The 19,270-nt window shown below is 45.1% G+C and overlaps 1 protein-coding gene across 1 annotated transcript in view; it reads right to left on the bottom strand.

The window, feature by feature from the left end:
• Window positions 1-6,116, bottom strand: part of LOC135385584 (connectin-like) — a 156,977-nt gene extending 150,861 nt beyond the window's left edge. The window contains exon 1 of the mRNA XM_064614991.1: window positions 6,009-6,116. Within this exon, the coding sequence (XP_064471061.1) occupies window positions 6,009-6,040 (32 nt within the window). The 5' untranslated portion in view covers window positions 6,041-6,116. The remainder of the gene's footprint in view (window positions 1-6,008) is intronic.
• Between the last annotated feature and the right edge of the window lie 13,154 nt (window positions 6,117-19,270).

The following is a 19,270-nucleotide window of genomic DNA, read 5'->3' on the forward strand; positions in this document are numbered from 1 at the left end:
ATTGCTTGCTAGAAGACTCTTTTATGTATTTTACAGCGACAGCAATTAGTGCCTTATTTCCCGAGACCGCAGCGTCGGTTACGTCCGCAGAAGGAAGGAGTGAGAGTAGGAGAGTTTAAAGGAGGACAGAAGGCGCGCCGAGGGAAGAGGAAGAAAGTGGCTCCTGAGTAAGAAAAAAACACCCTTAGTGACTCTGCTTCAGACGACATGGAGGTGCCTCGTCCTGCTTACGCACAAGCTTTCCGACCGGAAAGCGCAAAGCCGGGCGGCAAGCTTTGCGACTTTGCAACCGCGCGGCCGCAATGGCCATCTACAGGGGCAACGCTTCATCCCTAGACTTCTTTGTTGACTGCGTGAGTGAGGTGTGTGCGGTGCAATATGGGAGTGGACTCTTCGTCCCTACTTTGTTCCCACAGCAACAGTTCCGCGAGTTATAACATACCTCACCTACGCCTTAACAGTCCACATGCCATCGCCGATACTGCCGCTGGGGGACTTTAACGTCGATGCAAAGACCACCAACTTCATCACTGGTCTACAAGAAGCGTTGATGTTGGAACTGGCCATCAGAACAGGGGTCATAACAACCTCGAGAAAGACTTGCATTGATTTCGTCTTCTAAAAGCGAGATCAGAATATCAACCACATCATCACTCACTTCACAGGTCACAAGGCAGTACTCGTCACTCTAAAGTAGTTCTCCATACGTCAGCAATAAAAGTGTCAACATTTACGCACAACAGCTGTCGCTGAAATTCGATTCCACGACCATAACCGCCGTGTGATTTTTTTTCTCTTCCCAACTTGTTACGGGAGAAAAAAAGCTCCGGGTCGCCAAACTGCACTCTATGCATCAGGAGTGTTTGTCAGCGGATATTCCATTAGGTGATCCAGGAACGACGCGTGATCGTATAGCGCCGATGGCACTCTACACGTCAATTTATCAAACGCTTGCCAAACATTGGGGAATTGTAGAGAGTCGGGAACGCTTTGCGAAAGCCAAACAATAGAGGAAGCTGTCACATCGAAGCTCTGTAAACTCATGTCGACCACTTAAGAAAAATAGCGCCATTAGTTTGCCGTGACTCCGGAACTGTTACCGTGAACACTCTTCGATGTACCAACACTTGCAATCATACCAACAGCGTTCATCGCACCTCTATCGGCATGCCCAGGGGCCCTCCCACCCAGGGCCTGCCATCATATCACGTATCAAAAAGGATGATTTTCGGCAGACATTATAGCCATCTTTAAGGCGGTCGTCCACTTTGTGAACGAATATTCTTTTTGGATGGTTCTCGCCACTACTGATGAGGTTTTCCCCGTTATTAAAATATTAAAACCACTGAAAGCTTGTGGTCACGATGATATTTCGACTGTATTCCTGAAACGTTTCTTTCACTTCTTGGTTGAACCATTGTCTGTATTCTTCAACGATCCATTATTAGCTAGCGTGTTCCCACAGGAGCTAAAACATGCAAAAGTACGTACCATTGCATGAGGAAGGTGCTAAATCGGACATTGGTAATTGGACCTATTTCGCTGTCGCCTTCAGTCGGAAAGGTGATAGAAAAATTAATGTTCATACGCTCAGAAAGCTTTTCGAATCTAAACAGCTTTTTAACGGGTCTCAATTTGGGTTCCGCATAGATCAATAGTTTTGCACTCGTTCATGCTATACGCAAAATATTAGAATAAACTTCCGGCTAAAAAAAAACGATTATGAGAAGTTTTGTGGAGTTCACAAAGGCTTTCAGTTTGATAAACTACAACATTCTTCGTGACATTGTTGTTTATGGAATCGAAAGCTGTAGTGAAATGGACAAAGATTCCCATACTCCATAACGTTGCCACAATTTTTTTTTCCCCGTAGCATAAGCGTGTGCCAGAGTGAGAGATCTATTACAATATTCTCAAGTCGCCACACAAATGTAAGATGACCCACATTACATGTAAATTTACTCCTAATTGTTATACATTATTATACGTTATTAATTATTATACGTTATTAATAATATCAAGAAATTGGAAGGGCACGGTGTTAGGAGCACGCCACTTACCTTACTTAAAAGCTATATTTACACGACAGGGAGCAGTATGTCACAGTTGCTCATAAGAATCCTTCACCCAGATCTTTGCACCCAACCAGCTCCCGTGGCATAGTGGTTAGGATGATCGCTTTCCACGGCGAGACTGGGAGGTGACACGGGTTCGAATCCTGTTACCGGCTGTGCTGTTTGAGGTTTGCTGTGTGTTTTCCGAAGACTTTCCAGACGAGTGTCGGCATAGTTCCCCCTGAAGTCGTCCCCCACTCCTTCCTGCTATCCTCTGTACGCCGCCCATAGCCACAGTTGCTTCGCGGCGCTAACACGAAAAAAAAAAAATCTTTGCACCCATGTGTCCCGCAGGGCTTACTTCTGTATTATTTCCTATTTTTTTATTTCTTTATAAATGGCCCACCTGGTTGTATCCCGAAAACTCCTCTATGCGGACGTCAGTAGTGTTTTTTTTTTTTTCTTCTTTCTTTTTTTGAGTTAAGCATTCTGCATATGTTTCTCATTAGGCAAATTCTGTTTTCGAAAAATTCCGCACGTGACGCTTCTTGCCGTTAATGCACAAAAGGCATTTACGCTATCTTTCTCTCTCCCCCGAAAAAAGTTCCTTTGCTCATGTAGTCATGTACTCATCTGCGTTTCACGTGTCCGGTTTTGGGACACCATACTGCAGAAAACCCTAGCTGGCAACGCCACATTAATCTCGTGAGAAGTGAAATTACTTCCGGTCAGTTCGCTGTCTCTATACGCTGACATTTGGTTCCTGTTAACACACTCGTTACCTTTTGTTACGCCCTTATGGCCTTATCCACTCTCATCTCAGCTACGCTCTTGAGTTTTATGGCCTCACATATCCCAGTAGCCTTCACCCCGTGACCGAGAAGCGGACACTGCGGACAATTTCTCTTTTCGGCGCCTGTAATTCAGTTTCGTTTGCTTTTCCCTTCCTTCGAGTTCTTAAAGGTATCTTTTAGAAAGCCGTCGCACTAGGTGCTCTAACGACACAACGAATTTTCGTTTTAATTGCACGAATATTTCTTTTCGGAAATTAAAATTGAAAACTACGGGCTACACTCCTTCGTACCACCAACTTCGTACTTGTGGTCAAGTACGGCTGCGAAACTACATACAAACATTGGACGCGCATAACACTGGGTCTAAAACGAAAATAGTCGGCTACGTGTCTGCTACGTAGCCATCACGGGCAGCAAATCATTCTCGGTGACGCTGATCAATGTTACTTGCCGAATTGGGGATTATTTCTCAGTAGACGTAGCTCCGAGCACTTCTACCGCAACTTTGCTAGCAGATTAAAACTGTAATTATGTAACTTGTTGCGCTGGATTTACAAGCTACAAACTGTTGAACCGCTCCGCCAGCATAAACTGCATAGTTGTTGGTAACGTGTCCCTGCGTCTGAGGAAGTATGCACAACGGACAGGGACGATCAGACGATACGAGACTCAAACCAGCAAACATTGAAACTCCTGGTTCGAGACCCGTCTCGTCCATTTGTATCCGTCCTTTGTACATACTTCCCCAGACTCAGGCTAAATGTTGGTATCAGCTGGGCCTTTACCAGCTTGCTTCCATTGTAGTTTCTTTGTTTTAGAAAATACTTGCTTGCTGCTTGCGCATGTTTAATGTCTATGACTTTCAGAAACATAAAGCACCTCAGATTGTGCGCATCTTTTCTTTTCTATTTTTTTTTTCAACACAGATTCTAACAGCCAGTGGACACCTTTACAGAACTGTCACGCCCCCGTTCTTTCCTGCATTAACCAAATAGTATCCCAATTCGCGCATTAATTTTGGTTCATGGCTTATGTACTCCTATAATGAACGTTCCTGGGGTGGAGTTTGTTGTTTGGATACCGTAGCTGACAAAAGCACATCATTGAGACATAGCCTGTCAATAAACATCCCGGGTAAACTGAGATGAAATTGTAGCGTTGAATATTGATAAATTCATATTTACGAGTCGTTAGTACTTGGGACTGTCTGTCGCACGCTGAACAATAATAATATGAAATCATTATGAACCAAATTTCAGTTCTTATAATTGCGCTTACGACTACAGGTGACCTACAGTAACATCCAAAAGGTGATCTTACCTTTCACCCAATGACAACAACAACAAATAAGTTAATGATAATGAATGGGGAAATCCGCCACGTAACGTGCGGCCACTACCCCAAGGCACAATCGGGCAGGATTAGATGCGTCCTGATGATGAGGTGATGAACGATGCTAAGTAGGGTCGATAGTCAGTGGAGTCAGTAAGACATCAGAACGGTAGGCAAAACCACAGCACACAAAAAAACACACACAGCATACAGGTACGCAGGCAGATCATAGGGTAGAGAGGAGACCAGTGTCCCGGAGAAAAATCTTGAAATACTCAACAACTTCCAATGACATTTGGTATTTCACCACTCAGTGCTTCGAAGTAACAGGATCATTCAAGATGAATGTGAAACATGAACAAGTCAACGATCCGACAATTCACGAAATAGACACAGTTCCTAGACCTTAAGCCCTAACAAGTGCTCTACAAAAACCCATACAGCAATCGTTGACTGAGGGCAGCTCTACATCCACTTTACAATGTCGTGCCAAAACACTTGAAGCACGCGGCTCCGACGTAGCGTATCTATTCTGGAAGCTGCAAAGGGCTCTCGTGAAGAAACGTTGTCACCGATAAGCGACAGGTGCGTTCGCGATAATGATGGTACGTACAGTAATTCAGTCTGATTCTATTCGCCCAAAAGTAACCCAGCCAAGACGTCGCGGAATGACCTCGTGAACTTTTAATACATTTGCCGCGCAAGTACGATATTACGAACGGGGTCCGCTTCTTTCACACACACACACAAAAAAAGCGAGAGAGAATAAAACAGTACGTGCATTGTAGCATAGTATTACATTGATTTTAGCATCGACGGAGATCTCTATTACAGCCTAAGATCTAACTCTAATTTTCCACGTAGTTGATACGATTTTGCTTCCTTTCAGACTTGCTGAGGCCATAATGCGGTGCATTCCTTGCCTACGTGTCAGTGGCGTATCCAGAAAAATATTTCGGGAGGGTTTCTATGGGAACTTTACATGGGGGAGGAGGACTTCGCCCTCGTTTTTCTCTCCCAAATGCACTACCAAAAGTACGGTTTCGGAAGGTTTGGCCCCCCGCCCCCGAAACCCCCTCTGGCTACGACACTGCTCCGTGTGGTTGGAGCTTGAGATTCACGTACTAGCTTAGAACGCAACATTTTGGTCCCCAATGAATAGTGCACAGGAAGGATGAACACATGTCACATACGTCAAGGAGTAGTAAACATTCTAATGCTTTAGATTTTTTTTTCGTTGTTTTGCATGCTTTTGCTCTCGAACAGTCTTCATGTTCATTTCGTCTTCTAGATCTATACCACAAAATGAACTTAATTACATATATCACGCCAACATTGCAACCAACGTACGGCACACGATAGGAGCAGGAATTGTCTTCGAGCGATGGAAGAATGAATTAAGGTCGTTCTTTTTTTTTTTTTTTTTGCGGAACCAAACGAAAACAAAGCAGTATTAGTCGTAAGTTGCAAATCAGCCACAACAAATCACTTCGGCGATTTCTCGTTTCCTCCAACTTAGGTGTCCCATTTAGAGAGCAGAAGTTCGCTTCACTGCTGACACAAGAACCGCGCCCACGTTACCCACACCAAAATGTCATGATCCCCTCGCACCAAACCCCACTTAAACCCGAGCACATGTAGAAGAGCTCTGCAAAGCTCTACCATCTCCGAGCATCACATTCCGCAAACTTTCCCCAGCGTCCAATATAGGCACAACTTCAGCGCCAGCTGCGCGTTGCATCCACTGATCCGCGGCACGCATGACATGCCCACTCCCATATGGGGCTGCGAGGAGCCCGCGGCCAACGCCTTCTTTTTCTCAACTCACGTTTTCCGTAGGCGGCGGCGAACACGCTCCATGGCCAAGGTATCCGATCCGAGCAGAGCCACAACACAAGCACTACTGGAGCTCACCGCTGTCCCTTCGTTTGCAGTGGCGAAATTGCGAAAGGGGCGAAAGCGCCAAACGGCGGGAAGAAGAGAACGGCGCCAATTTCAAAACGCGCGCTGTCGCTCGAGGCTCTTTATATAACACAGCGACGCGGACGAACGCACGGGAAACGCTGTAATGAAAAGTACGGATGTGCTTGTGCACGTCAAGAGAATGAGCACGTTGTGAATAATGGCGAGTCCAGCGGATGTTCTGAACCGGATTTCACTCTCGGATTAGTGGCGTCTTCTTCGAAATACGGATTGAAGAGGGGAACTGTATCGTGTCATGTACATTAATAGAGTTTTCATCATACAGCGTGATGTAGTAAAGGCGGATTGGTGCTGACGTTGTTCCTATACCTGTTTCTTATGTCATCTAACGTCAATGATGGACTATTCATCGCTATGTCCTACAGTGAGAAAGAAACTCTTACTTTAAAGTCCTCGCGGGTGGTATGCACGGGAGATTTATTTCCCTTATTAGGACACTTTTGTTAGGGTACTCAATAGCCATTTGGACGCCAACTTCTCGGTGTACACAATAGACCGCAAGCATCATACGTGGAATCTAACCAGTCATATAACTACGGTGACATCAGTCAGTGACAGTCCAGACAGACAGTGACAGATGTCACTGACTGATGTCACCGACATCTGTCACTGTCTGTCTGGACGTCTGTCTCTGCCGAAAATTGAACGGCTCTCTGCATAACCTTGTAAACCAATTGACACATCCTTCAGGGAAAGCCTTTATACGTCGGTAAATACATACCCATGGTACGTTTATTTTTAAAAATTCTGCCCTGCTGCATTAGCAAATTGAAGTAAGGACCAACTTGAGAAAGTTTTCCTAATCTACGATTTTTCCTTATTTCTTCAAAGTGCAAATTTTCAATTGGATCATTATTGCACAGATCCACTCAGTTGCCGTCCGGTTGGGGCATTTTCCTGCGCGAAAGCCCAGGCAGAAAGACTAAAGCCAGAAAATCGATTATTCGGTACATCCTTATCTGCAAAATACTTTATTTCAACAATTTTTCAAATTGTGACAAATATCACTTGAGAAATTGGACGTGTCCTTTATACGCACTCCATCCTTATCCGGTAATCGGATTTCGTTAGTTCTTGGCCAGGAGGCTTGGGAGGCTAATGTATTCTTGTCGTCAATGAGGAAGCTCACCTTCGTAATTCTTGATGATTCTGTTATTGACTGGTGCATACCATCAGGTCAATGTAATAAATTTTCTTTATGTATACTTATTGATGGTGTCGCCCTGCCTCGTCTATGACTCCCTCAGTGCATGCTTATAGCACTAGCTAAATACGGAGTTTCCGTAATTAATCTCAATGAAACCTCCGCGTAACAGCCTTGAAAGTAGTTGTTAGTCAACAGTGATGCAGGGGGGCAGCTGCGGTGACGCTGTTTCGAAGCTCAAGTATATTAAGCTTACGCTTTTCTTATGACGCTTATCGAATAATATTGCAACAATCCAATGAAGGGAGAAAGACACGCAAAAAAGGTTAGCTAAAGAACCCATGGAAATAGACAACCGACGGATCGCAGTTGTCTCGCGACGTAAAGCCCCGAATTATTAATTAATTAATTAGGTATGTTAAGAAACGCTCGGCTCCTGGCGTCCGGTATTTCCTGTGTACTTAGTGCTGGGCTTTGCCGTGTCTGAGAAATTTGTCGTGCTATCCTCGCGATTCCGTGTCTCTCAGTTTTTATCCTTCATCCTTTCACCAGAACCGCACACACAATTCTCAGACCGCGAGCTGCAATGAAGTTTCTGCATATTCTCCTTATACAGATGTCTCCGTTACCGACAGCTCTATCTGTCAGCGGGGCGCTGTCAGTGACATGTATTACAAGTGCAAATGCGACGACTGGAGGAAGGTCGGTTTTCACGCATCTGCAGTGAATCCCGCAGAGGGCGCGTGTTTTTGCAGTAAGCCGAAAGCGTAACGCAATTTGACTCGTGTTTTTCAGCAACGAACAGAAGGTAAACACAACGAATCTAAAAAAGGAAACTCCTTTGTGTACATTGCAGCGGCCGAAATCACTTTTTCTTTCCCCGTCTATACAGGCAGTGCGTGATAAAAGTGAGGTCGAAATTTCGGCAGGCTATAACGACGGACGGGAATGTGGGGCTGCGCCTTCTAAAAAAAAGAAAAGAGCAAGAAAGGAAAAAAGGAGACAGGAGACGACTAGTTAATGCATTTCCTCAACTGCAGTGAGCAAGGGCCGTGACCAGGCGCGAGATTTGTACTCCAAGACATAGCGATACGTCGGACAAATAGCAGTCGAACAAATTATAGTCTGCATAGCGTCGGCCAAATTTATATCGATATAGTTCTGTACCCAAGGCTGGGAGTCAATAGCTGCGTTTATATGAAGGCGAAACAAGTCCACTTAACACAATAATTCGCAGTGATGGCCAGTAGTTAATTACATGTAGTTAAACTACTAGTTAAACTACCAGATTGTAGTTAAAAAGTAGTTACCAACTACTTGCAGAAATGTAGTGGCAACTACTAGTTAAACTACTATTTTAAGTAGTTAACTACAGTAGTTAGGTTACTGAAGGCGCGAACTACTTCCGATTTTGCCGCAAGCTTGTGCTTCCGACTTTTACCTTGAGTTACTTGTTTGATGAGAACGGAGGTGCAGAGCAATTGTGTCGTGCATGTGTACTAAATCTTCACTTTTAATGCTTGTCCAGCAGTGTTGCGGATTTAACGAGTCAAATCGGATTTAAATCGAATCCATGTTTTTCGGAATACTGCAAATCAAATCCAAATCAAGTCCGGATTTAAACTTGAGGCGACAAATATCATTTTAAATCCGGATTTGTTTTTGGTGTGCTAAATCAAATCCGGTTTTAAATCAGGATTCATCAAATGCGTCAACGAATCCGGGGGCTAAAGTTCCCGGAATAACTGTAGCATGCAGCTGACCATGTCTACAAGGTACAATTACTGAATGCATTCGCTGGATAAGACCCGTGACATGGTATAAACACATATAAATCTCACCTGCAGCGAAGAGGATGAACAGCCCACATAGCGATGCAAAGGTTGACACTGACATTTTATTTTCACGTGGATATCGGAGTAACATATTTGTCAAATACTGCCGGGAATTATGTTGTGTTAAATGTGACGGCTGCGTGCTGCACACCGCAGTTGTGTTATAACAAACTCAGTAGTACATCCGCCCAACACGCCTAAGCAGTCTTATTCTCTCACGTTCTTGTTTAGAAAGACCAGCTACTCCAATGTAGCTTGGTGCAGCCTGTTTCTTTTCGTGGTCTTGATCAGGCTGGCTGCAGAGAGCACTCGTACAACTGCTCCAGAACTTGCAGGTACTGCAAATACATGTTTCGCTACTTCCGAAAGCAGCGGGTAGCGGGTCACTGCGGACATCCAATAGCAGAGAGGCGAAACAACATCATCCTTTACTGTACACTCGCTTAAATAGAGGATTTCGTCGTTGGTTTTTGCGGTACGAGTTCTGCGGTGGCACCAAGTTGACCATAAGCAAGCCTCTATGAAAAAGGGCAACCAACATTCACATTCCTGTTCCTGGACACAATGACCTCATACGACTGGTCCTCATGTGGACATTTTGGGACTTATTTTAGCAATCTCTGGGACACCAGAACGCGACATCAGTCGCAGTTCAGAGCCAATAAAACAGGCAAAATACGTGTATGGTAGTCCTTTTCTCGAACGTACATTGTCTGAGCTCAGTGGACCAGTGGTGCGCTTTCTCCAATGCGTTCCATTTCTAAGAAATCATAGAAAGCTGTGATACCGTTGTGAATTAGACGTCGAACTGCCCATGTGATTATGTGTGAGAGTATTGCATGACGTACCTTGCTCGGAAGGGAAGATGGCTATAGGCCTTAGAGGTGGTCTGTCTGACAGACAAACCACCTCTTAAACTTGAAACAGTCTACAAACAGTGTCCGTAGACTGCTTCACGCAATCAAAAAGTCGTGGCATTTCTTTTTAAACGAAACACAACTTTTAGCGGGACATTGGGAACCGAGATGGCGGGATGCAAGGCAAGCCATCTCAAATCCAAACACTTTTTAGACCTTCTCCTGATTAAGAGTTGCATTGCATCATGTGTGAACATATGTGAAATGCAATTCAGCCAAATGTCTTGTAAAAACGTAATTACAGAGACGGCCTCAGTTACGACTGACAAAGAATCTGCCCGCCCGTCAACGTCAAGTTTCGTAGCAGTCAAAATCCAACCATTTCCCTTCAGGAGCTTGACCAAATACACATCCAATTCTGTCGAAAGAAACACAACAACAAAAACTCCAAATCCAAATCATCTGCCAAAATTGTTATTCACTCCAAATCCAAATCATCTGTCAAAAATGTGATTCTATCCAAATCCAAATCGTCGCCATATTTTCTCCGTAAACCAAATCCCAAATCAAATTCACGAGCCCTTTGATGGATTTAAATCAAATCCCCGGATTTAAATCTGCAACACCGTTGTCCAGTGAAGCCTCATTTGCTGTGAAAAATTATGCAACTCAGTTTATCGCGTAGGCACAGAAAGAATCCCGCCGCAAGCTTTGTATTTCACGGTCGTAGCAGTGGCTTGAGCCAAAGTTTATCATTGCTTGTGATTCATATTTAGGAGTCCAACAACACTACAAGGGATTGGTGTTGATGGACAACGTTAAGTAGTTATAGGTGTAGTTAAACTACAATGCAGTAGTTAAAGAAGTAGTTTTAACTACTCCCCTGAAAAGTAGTTGAACTACTAGTTAAACTACTCCATCACGAAGTAGTTAGTAGTTATAGTTAAACTACTGTAGAAGTAGTTAGTGGCCATCACTGATAATTCGATCTATCGAATTCATGTAAATCGGTCTATATCGACTTAAAAGGGAAGCCGACACCGTAAAGATAAGTCGCTTCGGTTCGGCACTTCCGACGCCAAATGTCGAGTGAACTCCACAATGTAAACCGCCTAAGTAAACTTGTTCCACCACTTCTCATACGTCACTGACGGATGCCTCCTCTTCCTTCGCCTCAGAATAGACGATCCTCTGTTTACAAACATGTGACGTCACGAGAAGACTGTTTCGAGGTTATATTTTGCTGTGGTAGGCAAGAAGGGGGGAAAACACGTCGGCTGATAGGCTGATAAAGCTGATAGCGCTCACCAGCATGCTTTGCGCGGTGGTGTTACGTCATCAATGATGTAGGGGCACGGGTCGTCTATAGAATAGGTGGATGACTGCCAGGTTATGAAAAGAATCGCGTGCCAAAAGGCTGCGAAACTGTGGGATCGATCCTAAGGTATGTCCCCGTTTGATGAGTAAAAGAATTCACGCGACGACCAAGTGGTGTGTACCGTATCCCAATTTCAAGTTTGCTATTGGCCATTTGAAAAAGTTCCAGGGAGCAGCACGCCCTCTTGGCAGGGCGCGCTGGGAAATGCGGTGTAAAGCTCGTTCCCACTGCTTGGCGCCCGCTCACATTGCTTGAAACGGAGATCCGCGAACGCTAAGAGTATCCACACTCAAGGCACCCAACGGTCACAGTAATGTCGAGATATCTCGTCGAGAGCGAGACTTGCGCCACTTTTGTATCCGCTGTCCGGTCAGCTGTTCAGTTCTGGGTTTCATGCAACCGCTGTGCTTTCCTTGCTTTCCTCTGCGCTATCGAACATTTCTGGGTACGCGTATGCGCATGCCCAGCCACTTCCGGTGGCCGCCATGTTTGTTGACATGAAAACATGCTGTAGGCTGTGACGCGAGTTGGCGAAGCTTTCTCTCGCAATGACTCTAATGTGTCAGCTGCCGAAACATAAAGGCATAAATGTCGGTGTATGCTTTTTCCGTTTCCCACTGTAAAAGCATCACCGAATCAAGCGGGAGCTCTGCATTGGCGTCGTTGGGCGCATTAAGAAAGATGGTTTCGTGTGGCTCAGTGGTTTCGTGTGGTCGTGGCTCAGTGGTTAGCGTGCTAGCCATGTCACGTCGAGACTGGGAGGTACCCGGGTTCGAATCCCGGTGCCGGCTGTGCTGTCTGGGGTTTTTCCTGGGTTTTCCTCAGACGCTTTCAGACATATGTCGGCACAGTTCCCGTAGAAGTCGGCCCAGGACGCACCTTTCCCCAGGGCGTCAGTCGTGACGTTGCCCACATACGTGAGGCCGACAACGGCAAGCCCTCTCACCATCACCACCACCATCTTCGTGTGGATGACGACGAGGAACTCACGTGTCACCACTGATCTCTATGTATAAAGGCTGGATTGCGCATAGGAGAGGGGCGCATGGGAGAGAGTTGTGACAACCGGCCGCCATGTTGGAGGGCCCACTAGCGCAAGCTGCTCCCATAGGAAATAATGGGAAGCGATTTGATTTGGAGTATTTATTGCGATTTAAACGCTCCTCATTGGTGAGTAGAACGCATTTTTCTTATGAATCAGTGTGCTGATGTATTCCAAACGCGCTTTAGCCGTGTTCCTGTAGTTTTTAATGGTAATTGCCTTCTTTTTCTTCTCCGCTGCCTGTATTCCGAATAGGGGGTCGTAACTGTCGTGCATAGGGCGCATACGCATGAAGGTGAATTTGGTGAATGTCAACCTATAAAATTAATTATTCTTGCTCAGGAAGGTTTCACACCGTTTGTTATTGTAAGGTACTTCCGTTTTTATATTTTTTGTTTGTTATCGTATGTTGTTCGGTTTTCGTGTGCTGTTCCGTGGTTCTTGTTCGTTATGATGTGGTTTGGTATTGTACGGTTTTCGTTTGACTTTTTCCTTTATCGTATTATGTTCTACGAGTGTCTCTGTGTGAGTTCTGCAATAAGACCTCGATCCTTATTCTGAAGGGGCTCATTATTTTATTCACCACATAACCATCCAGCAATGGGTTCGAGTATTGACCACGCCGATCAAACTCCCTATTCCTCCTCTTAAAATAACGTAATTGTCACAAGTGCTTTGCAGTTGTTCAGCTGTCAGCGTATTTCATTACAGAAATTCGAAGCGCTGTGCACGAAGAGCACGCACATGCATGACTTATAACACATGCTGTAGGAGCGACTGCACATACGAGGTTAACACAGCAATTAAAAGAACAGTGGAACAAATTGGCATATTGGCGCAGGTTCTGCATCCGCTTCTTCGGCACAGCTGAGTGACTGTGAGGGTAACCTGCAAGCACAAGCGCATTGTTTATAGAAAATACATGGTCTTTAGATTTGAAGGAGCAGCTACAAATACTTTCCTAGTACGTAATGGCTCCAGCGAAATAGCAATGCCAACAAGTCCGAGTTGTCAGATGCATGCGATACGAATAAACAGATTTTTTCTCAAAATAAAGAGCTTACCTGTGAAAAAATATCCCTCTTTCTCTGTCCGTGTGAAGTGTACTCAAAGCTGCAACAAACTGGCATGACATGCCCTTTAGTTTAAAGTAAATTTTAAAAAATGCGGGCAGCCCCGCTTGAACTAAATGCAAACGACAGAATGCGTTGGTCCCACCAGTATGGCGGCCGGTGACCACGCTGTGGAGCACCCTATGCGCGATCCAGCCTATACTATAGAGATCAGTGCGTGTCACGCTCTCCGTCCCCAACACCTTTCTCTTTGCCGGTGTTGGCGCATGCGCTTTCAAGCTTCTCCCAATTCCTGTAATGTGTTGCGACCTACTGTACGAGCGTCGCCATGATAGTTGGCATGAAAAGATGGCGTGTTATGAATATGCTTTAACAAGTTTTCGTGTGGGTTTTTGAGGTGCATAACGTGTTGCGTGCTTCCACAGGAGCAGGCTATACCATTCAAAACAAATGTTATCCTGCTATATCCTCAAGAAATGCAAGCTACGCGAAGGTTGTGTTAATTTGTCATCATTGCTTCGTCGTCTTATCATGTCGTCTCCCGCCGCCAGGAGCGACGCGTGCATGGAAATGGTCCATTGCAATGAAAGAAAACGTAGTTCTTGCCACAATCAACGTGATTCTGTTGTCAGTGGCGTTATTACTTCGGAATACAACAGCAACAGCGGCGTGTACACCACGTGGGAAATGTGGAGGTAAACAAACGCTGCGTCGTCTTCTTCTTCGCCACGATTGGTTGGTCATGACCCGTCCGCTGGTGTCAGTCGTGCAAGGAGCAACTGCTCGGACGGCGCAGAGCTCGCGTGACTGAGTGGTTAGCGTGCTGGCTATGTCACGTCGATACTGTACTGGGAGGTACCCGGGTTCGAATCCCGGTGCCGGCTGTGCTGTCTGGGGTTTTTCCTGGGTTTTCCTCAGACGCTTTCAGACATATGCCGGCACAGTTTCCTTACAAGTCGGCCCAGGACACACATTCCCTAGGGCGTCAGTCGTGACGTTGCCCACCTGTGTGAAGCCGACAACGGCGAGCCCTTTCACCATCACCACCACCAGAGCCAAGAACGGGCCTCCGAGCGGCGTGTTTGCTGTCGTGGGCGCCGTTCCGGGCTTCCTCCCGGCAGTGAGAACGAGCTTTAGAACGGTAGTGACGGCGCATACAACTGGACGATGACGACGATTGGAGGTAGGACGACTAGGACGACGATAGGAAAAGCAAGACATACACATGTTTTCCCCGACAACACCAAACCTGTCCGCGACTGCCGCAGTGGCGCTGTGTTCTTCAAAAACATATTCAAAGATGAGATAAAGCTCTGTAGGATTCAGTGGACTGATCCTCGACTGAATCCTGCAGAGCTTTATGGCGTCTTATACCCCAGTCAGACGGCATGCTCGAAGGACTTGGGGGAATTTTCATTTGCAAAAAATGACCTCTGGCAGCCGTGTCAGACGGCAGCTCAAAGGACCTTTCTAAGAAATGACCATCAACGCGAAAGGAGGCCCCCAACGACATTTGAGGAGCAGAAAGGAGCAATCTCGACAACAGTGTTATGCCATTGTACCCTCGCTACCTTCGCAGCTGAATTCAGCTGTAGGAAAACCTATAAAATGCGGATAATGGAGTGAAACTGTGTAAACGTATTTGGATCCTATTTGGAGAAGTGCATATGGCTTCTGCATCTTGATTTGTGGCGCAAAGACCAACTTCAAATTTCCACAGCAGACAGGGAAAACGAAACCGAAAAGGGGAGCCGGTGAGGGCAGTCATTTGAGGAGCACTCCTTTCCCGCTTGTCTGGCAGGCGCCCCCGAACAAAGGTCATTTGGAGGCCGAAGGCAATTTCTCGCAATTGGCATTTGAAATGCTGTCTGACTAGGGTATTAGTCGACAGTCCTGTAAGTCCTTTCCAGTCGACCTTAACGATCAGTCGACTGGGGCCTTTAGCCGACATATCCGTTCATATAAACGCGTTTACTGGCATCCCCATTCTGTTCTAGACACACACACACAGACACGCACACACATGGGCTGATGATGTCATTGGTGATCCACCATCGTACAAATCGTGCGATAATTAACTCGGAATTACAATCAACCGCGCATCGTGTTCGTCAAATCAGCTAAGCGACATCGACCCCCACGAAAAGAAGACAGTGAACATCCTGAGGAGAATGAGTGGTAAGGCCTGGGGTGACAACTCCGGCTCCATTCCAAGCTTACACCGGGACCCCCTCTATCTTCTCGTGAAGCCTGTGTGTCCACCAGTCTACCTACCCAGTGGGAAAACTGGGAGCGGCTCCATAGAATTGCTATGAGAACCGCCCTCGCTCTTCCCAGTTTCCCCAGCACTGGAACAGCCGCTATAACATACATTGGGAAAGGAAAGGGCTTCGGCACATACAGTACGTTTTTTTTTATATCTTCTATAGTTTTTTTTTCAATAAAAATGCTGTGAGAGCAGCATGCAGGGTGTCCCACGAGAGGATGTCACTCAATTTCTAAAAATAAGTTTTACTTCAGATGATGATAGAACTGCTTGGAATACGCTCATGCAGACTTTAGCCACAAATTGAGGCCGTTTGCATTGGTGTCACGCACTAATTAAGCTAATTTGCGTAATTAAAGTCGAAAAATTGCTAAAGCAAAGGCAACATTTTTCATCCTGAATTCGGAAGCCTATGGCCATAACACACGATTCCAAAAGAAATCACTGGGTTTTTCACAAGATTTCGACAAAAATTTGACAGCCGAAAATCAGTCGCTGGGCTGCGCGAAATCGCTGATATTTACGTTTGCGGAGCTGTTGGCTCCGTCGAAATGCCCTCCATCCCTCTTCAAGAAGAAACAAAACAAACCACGTCATAATCACAACTTTCGGTCTTATGACTTGTCTATCGTCAGTCGCCAGCCACTTATACTGACAGGTTTCGCGACACGGCCCCAGATCGGAATAAAACTGTGTCCCTCTTTCCACATCGGATATAGGCGGAGCCAAGAGTTCCGCAAACGCAAATTTCACCGAGCATACTTCGCCCTGCGACGAATTTTCAGCTGTCAAATTCTTGTAGAAATATTGTGCAAAAACACGTGAGTTTGATTGGAATAGTACGGTCATAGGCTTCGGAATTCAAGAAGAAAAATGCTGCCTTTACTTTGGAATTTTTCGAGTTCAATTGTGCAAATTAGCTTATTTAATGCATGATACGAATGCAAACGGCCTCAGTCTGTTGCAAAAGTCTGTATGCACTCTAAAAACTGAACTTCACCGCATAGTACGCTATGCGCCAGCCATTGCCAGGAATGATAGGGTATCGCTTCTGATTCGAGGAGAGAGGGAGACAGACCCCTTTTTGTGTCAACTACCACGTATCCAAATTGACACAAAAACGCGTACTCCCCATTCTCTCTTCGAATCAAAAGCGATAACCCTACCATTCGTTGCAATGGTTGGCCCAGAGCCTGCTATGCGGTGAAGTTCAGTTTTTAGAGTGTTGGTGTATTCCAAGTAGTTTTATCACTTTTTGAAGTAAAACCTACTTTTAGGAACTGAGTGACGCCCTCTCGTGGGACACCGTATATACTGGGTGTTTCACGTAAAATGATAAAAAATTGTACTCGGCGACGTACTGCGACTTTCGGCAATTACCTTCTGGAAACTCTTGCCGCCATTTAGGAAGGCTTTGGACACTTTTAATTGAGGAAAATTGATTTTTTTCAATCGAACTTTGAAAATTACCAAGCGAATCTCATCTTTGTCCTTTCTTTTTTTTTTATCACAGAAATATGATGTCCTCCACGGATAACAGCAGACCCAACATAATCTATGCACAGTATAGCAAAGAAATAGTCGAAAAAATTAGTAAAAGTGCTTTATTAGCCCCGCCTGCTTGAGTGTCGCAGAAAAGAGCGCGCGGAAGGTGCGGCGAGAATAGGAAGTGTTATCGCCTCTTGTTTTACTTCTCTTTGCTCCGGTTTTACCTTGATGAATAATTGAATCACATGCGACGACTCATATATCAGATAAAATTATACTAAAGCCAGATAAAAATGCTCCATCTATATCTGTTTGAAATCGTACTATTCAAAATAAGCGCAATAGCGCTGCTTCGCCGTTTCAACAGTAACGTGTAGGATTTTAGTCACTGTACTATAAGCAAGCTGCTAGTGCACTCGTGCTATAGAGTGACTCCAATGGACAGCTCTGATGAAATGTCACAACCGCTGACAAGGCAGCATCCCTCTTGTGAGGTGGCCAAGGACCCAGCACTTTTACGAGGTCAAAGTTGACCGTGTGACATTCTGCGCTATGTTAACCTGTCATTTGACCTTTGGCCGCTAGCTACCGCGCAAGCGGGTTTTTTTTTTTTTTCTTTTCTACTTTTCCTCCTTCTCTTTGGAGGAAGGGGTTCCGTTTATGGGATTAGCCGAATTTGTCGTGTGACGAATCCAATCTCTCCCCATTATTTTAAACACTGACACATCACTCGTGCCATGTGAAGAGAAGAGTTGTACGCGTTAAACAAACAAACAGAGAAGACCACTTGGAATCGATTTCCTCACTGTGTGTAATTGCATCATACGAGTATCTGCTCCGGGAGTCAACGTCTTAAACAACGAACACCTAAACAAAGCGTAGTTTAAATTTCACACGTAATCTAATCTCAATGTTCTTGCTGCAACGTAAATCGTTAATCAAGCCGCTCTGCGACAGACAAAGAAGCTGAATAAGAAAGAGACGACAATGACTTCGATAGTGTAAAGCAGAACAATTAAAGTACTTTGTTCACTCCTCTATGTGACATTCATTGTAAGTTTCAAGATGGGGACAGAACCATATTTAGTAAGTACAACAATCCTGGACATCAGGTCTCTGAACAGTGATTGTCTGGTGAGCAAATAGAAGAAGCATTTATTCACATGAATATCTAAGCCGATGCCGCGTTGTATGCTATTCCATCAGACTAGGCTAGACTATAGATTTAGACGATGGAGTTGGTGAGCTTTAGTGCTTGGACTCCCTAGACCATTGCAGCGTGAGTCGGCTATAAAATGTCTCGTTACAAGACGTTTCGGTACACAGTACATGAACATCTCGGTACAAGTCATGCGCGGGAGGCGGCGCGCATGTGCTGCGCCTGCGTTGATGCCTCCATTAAGGAATTATACAACATTTTGTATTACTCACTCATGAGATCAGTACCTTTGAACCCATCATTTCAACAACTACAAAAAAAGAAAAAAGAAAGGAAATCGAACTCATCTTCTTTTACAATCGGCATTCTTCGATTGTGGATTTAAAAGATGAGTGCCATAAGTGTGAACTGAACTTCCTTAATTCTGCCATCTTGTAGAGAAAAATTTATTGACATAGAACTGATGATGTGTGCAATGACGAAAGCACATGCAGTTGTATATGGGGGTTGTTGAAAAACTATCCGACCTTTTTTTGGGTGGGGAGGGACGGATATTCTGGCTTAAGAGACGAAGCTGGTCACATTCGTCTTTCGTGCACATGCGTGATATTCAGGAGATGCGCGCGGCACGCGCGTTTCTCATCCGCCCAAGGCCAGCAACGTTTTTTTTTGTTTTTTTTGTTTGTTTTTTCGAGCACAAACCACTGAGGCAATCTCTAATATTTTTACCGTTCCACCGGAGCCTGTGTCAGGCTCCCGTAATTAAACGGGAATAAGCAGCAGCTCCTGCTGCAGAGATACAGTACATGTAAGCATTTTTTTTAAGGAAAGTGCACAATACAAACGTTTCTTTCTACCATATTCT

The sequence above is a fragment of the Ornithodoros turicata genome, chromosome 2, assembly GCF_037126465.1.
Source record: "Ornithodoros turicata isolate Travis chromosome 2, ASM3712646v1, whole genome shotgun sequence".
Taxonomy (NCBI): Eukaryota; Metazoa; Arthropoda; class Arachnida; order Ixodida; family Argasidae; genus Ornithodoros; species Ornithodoros turicata.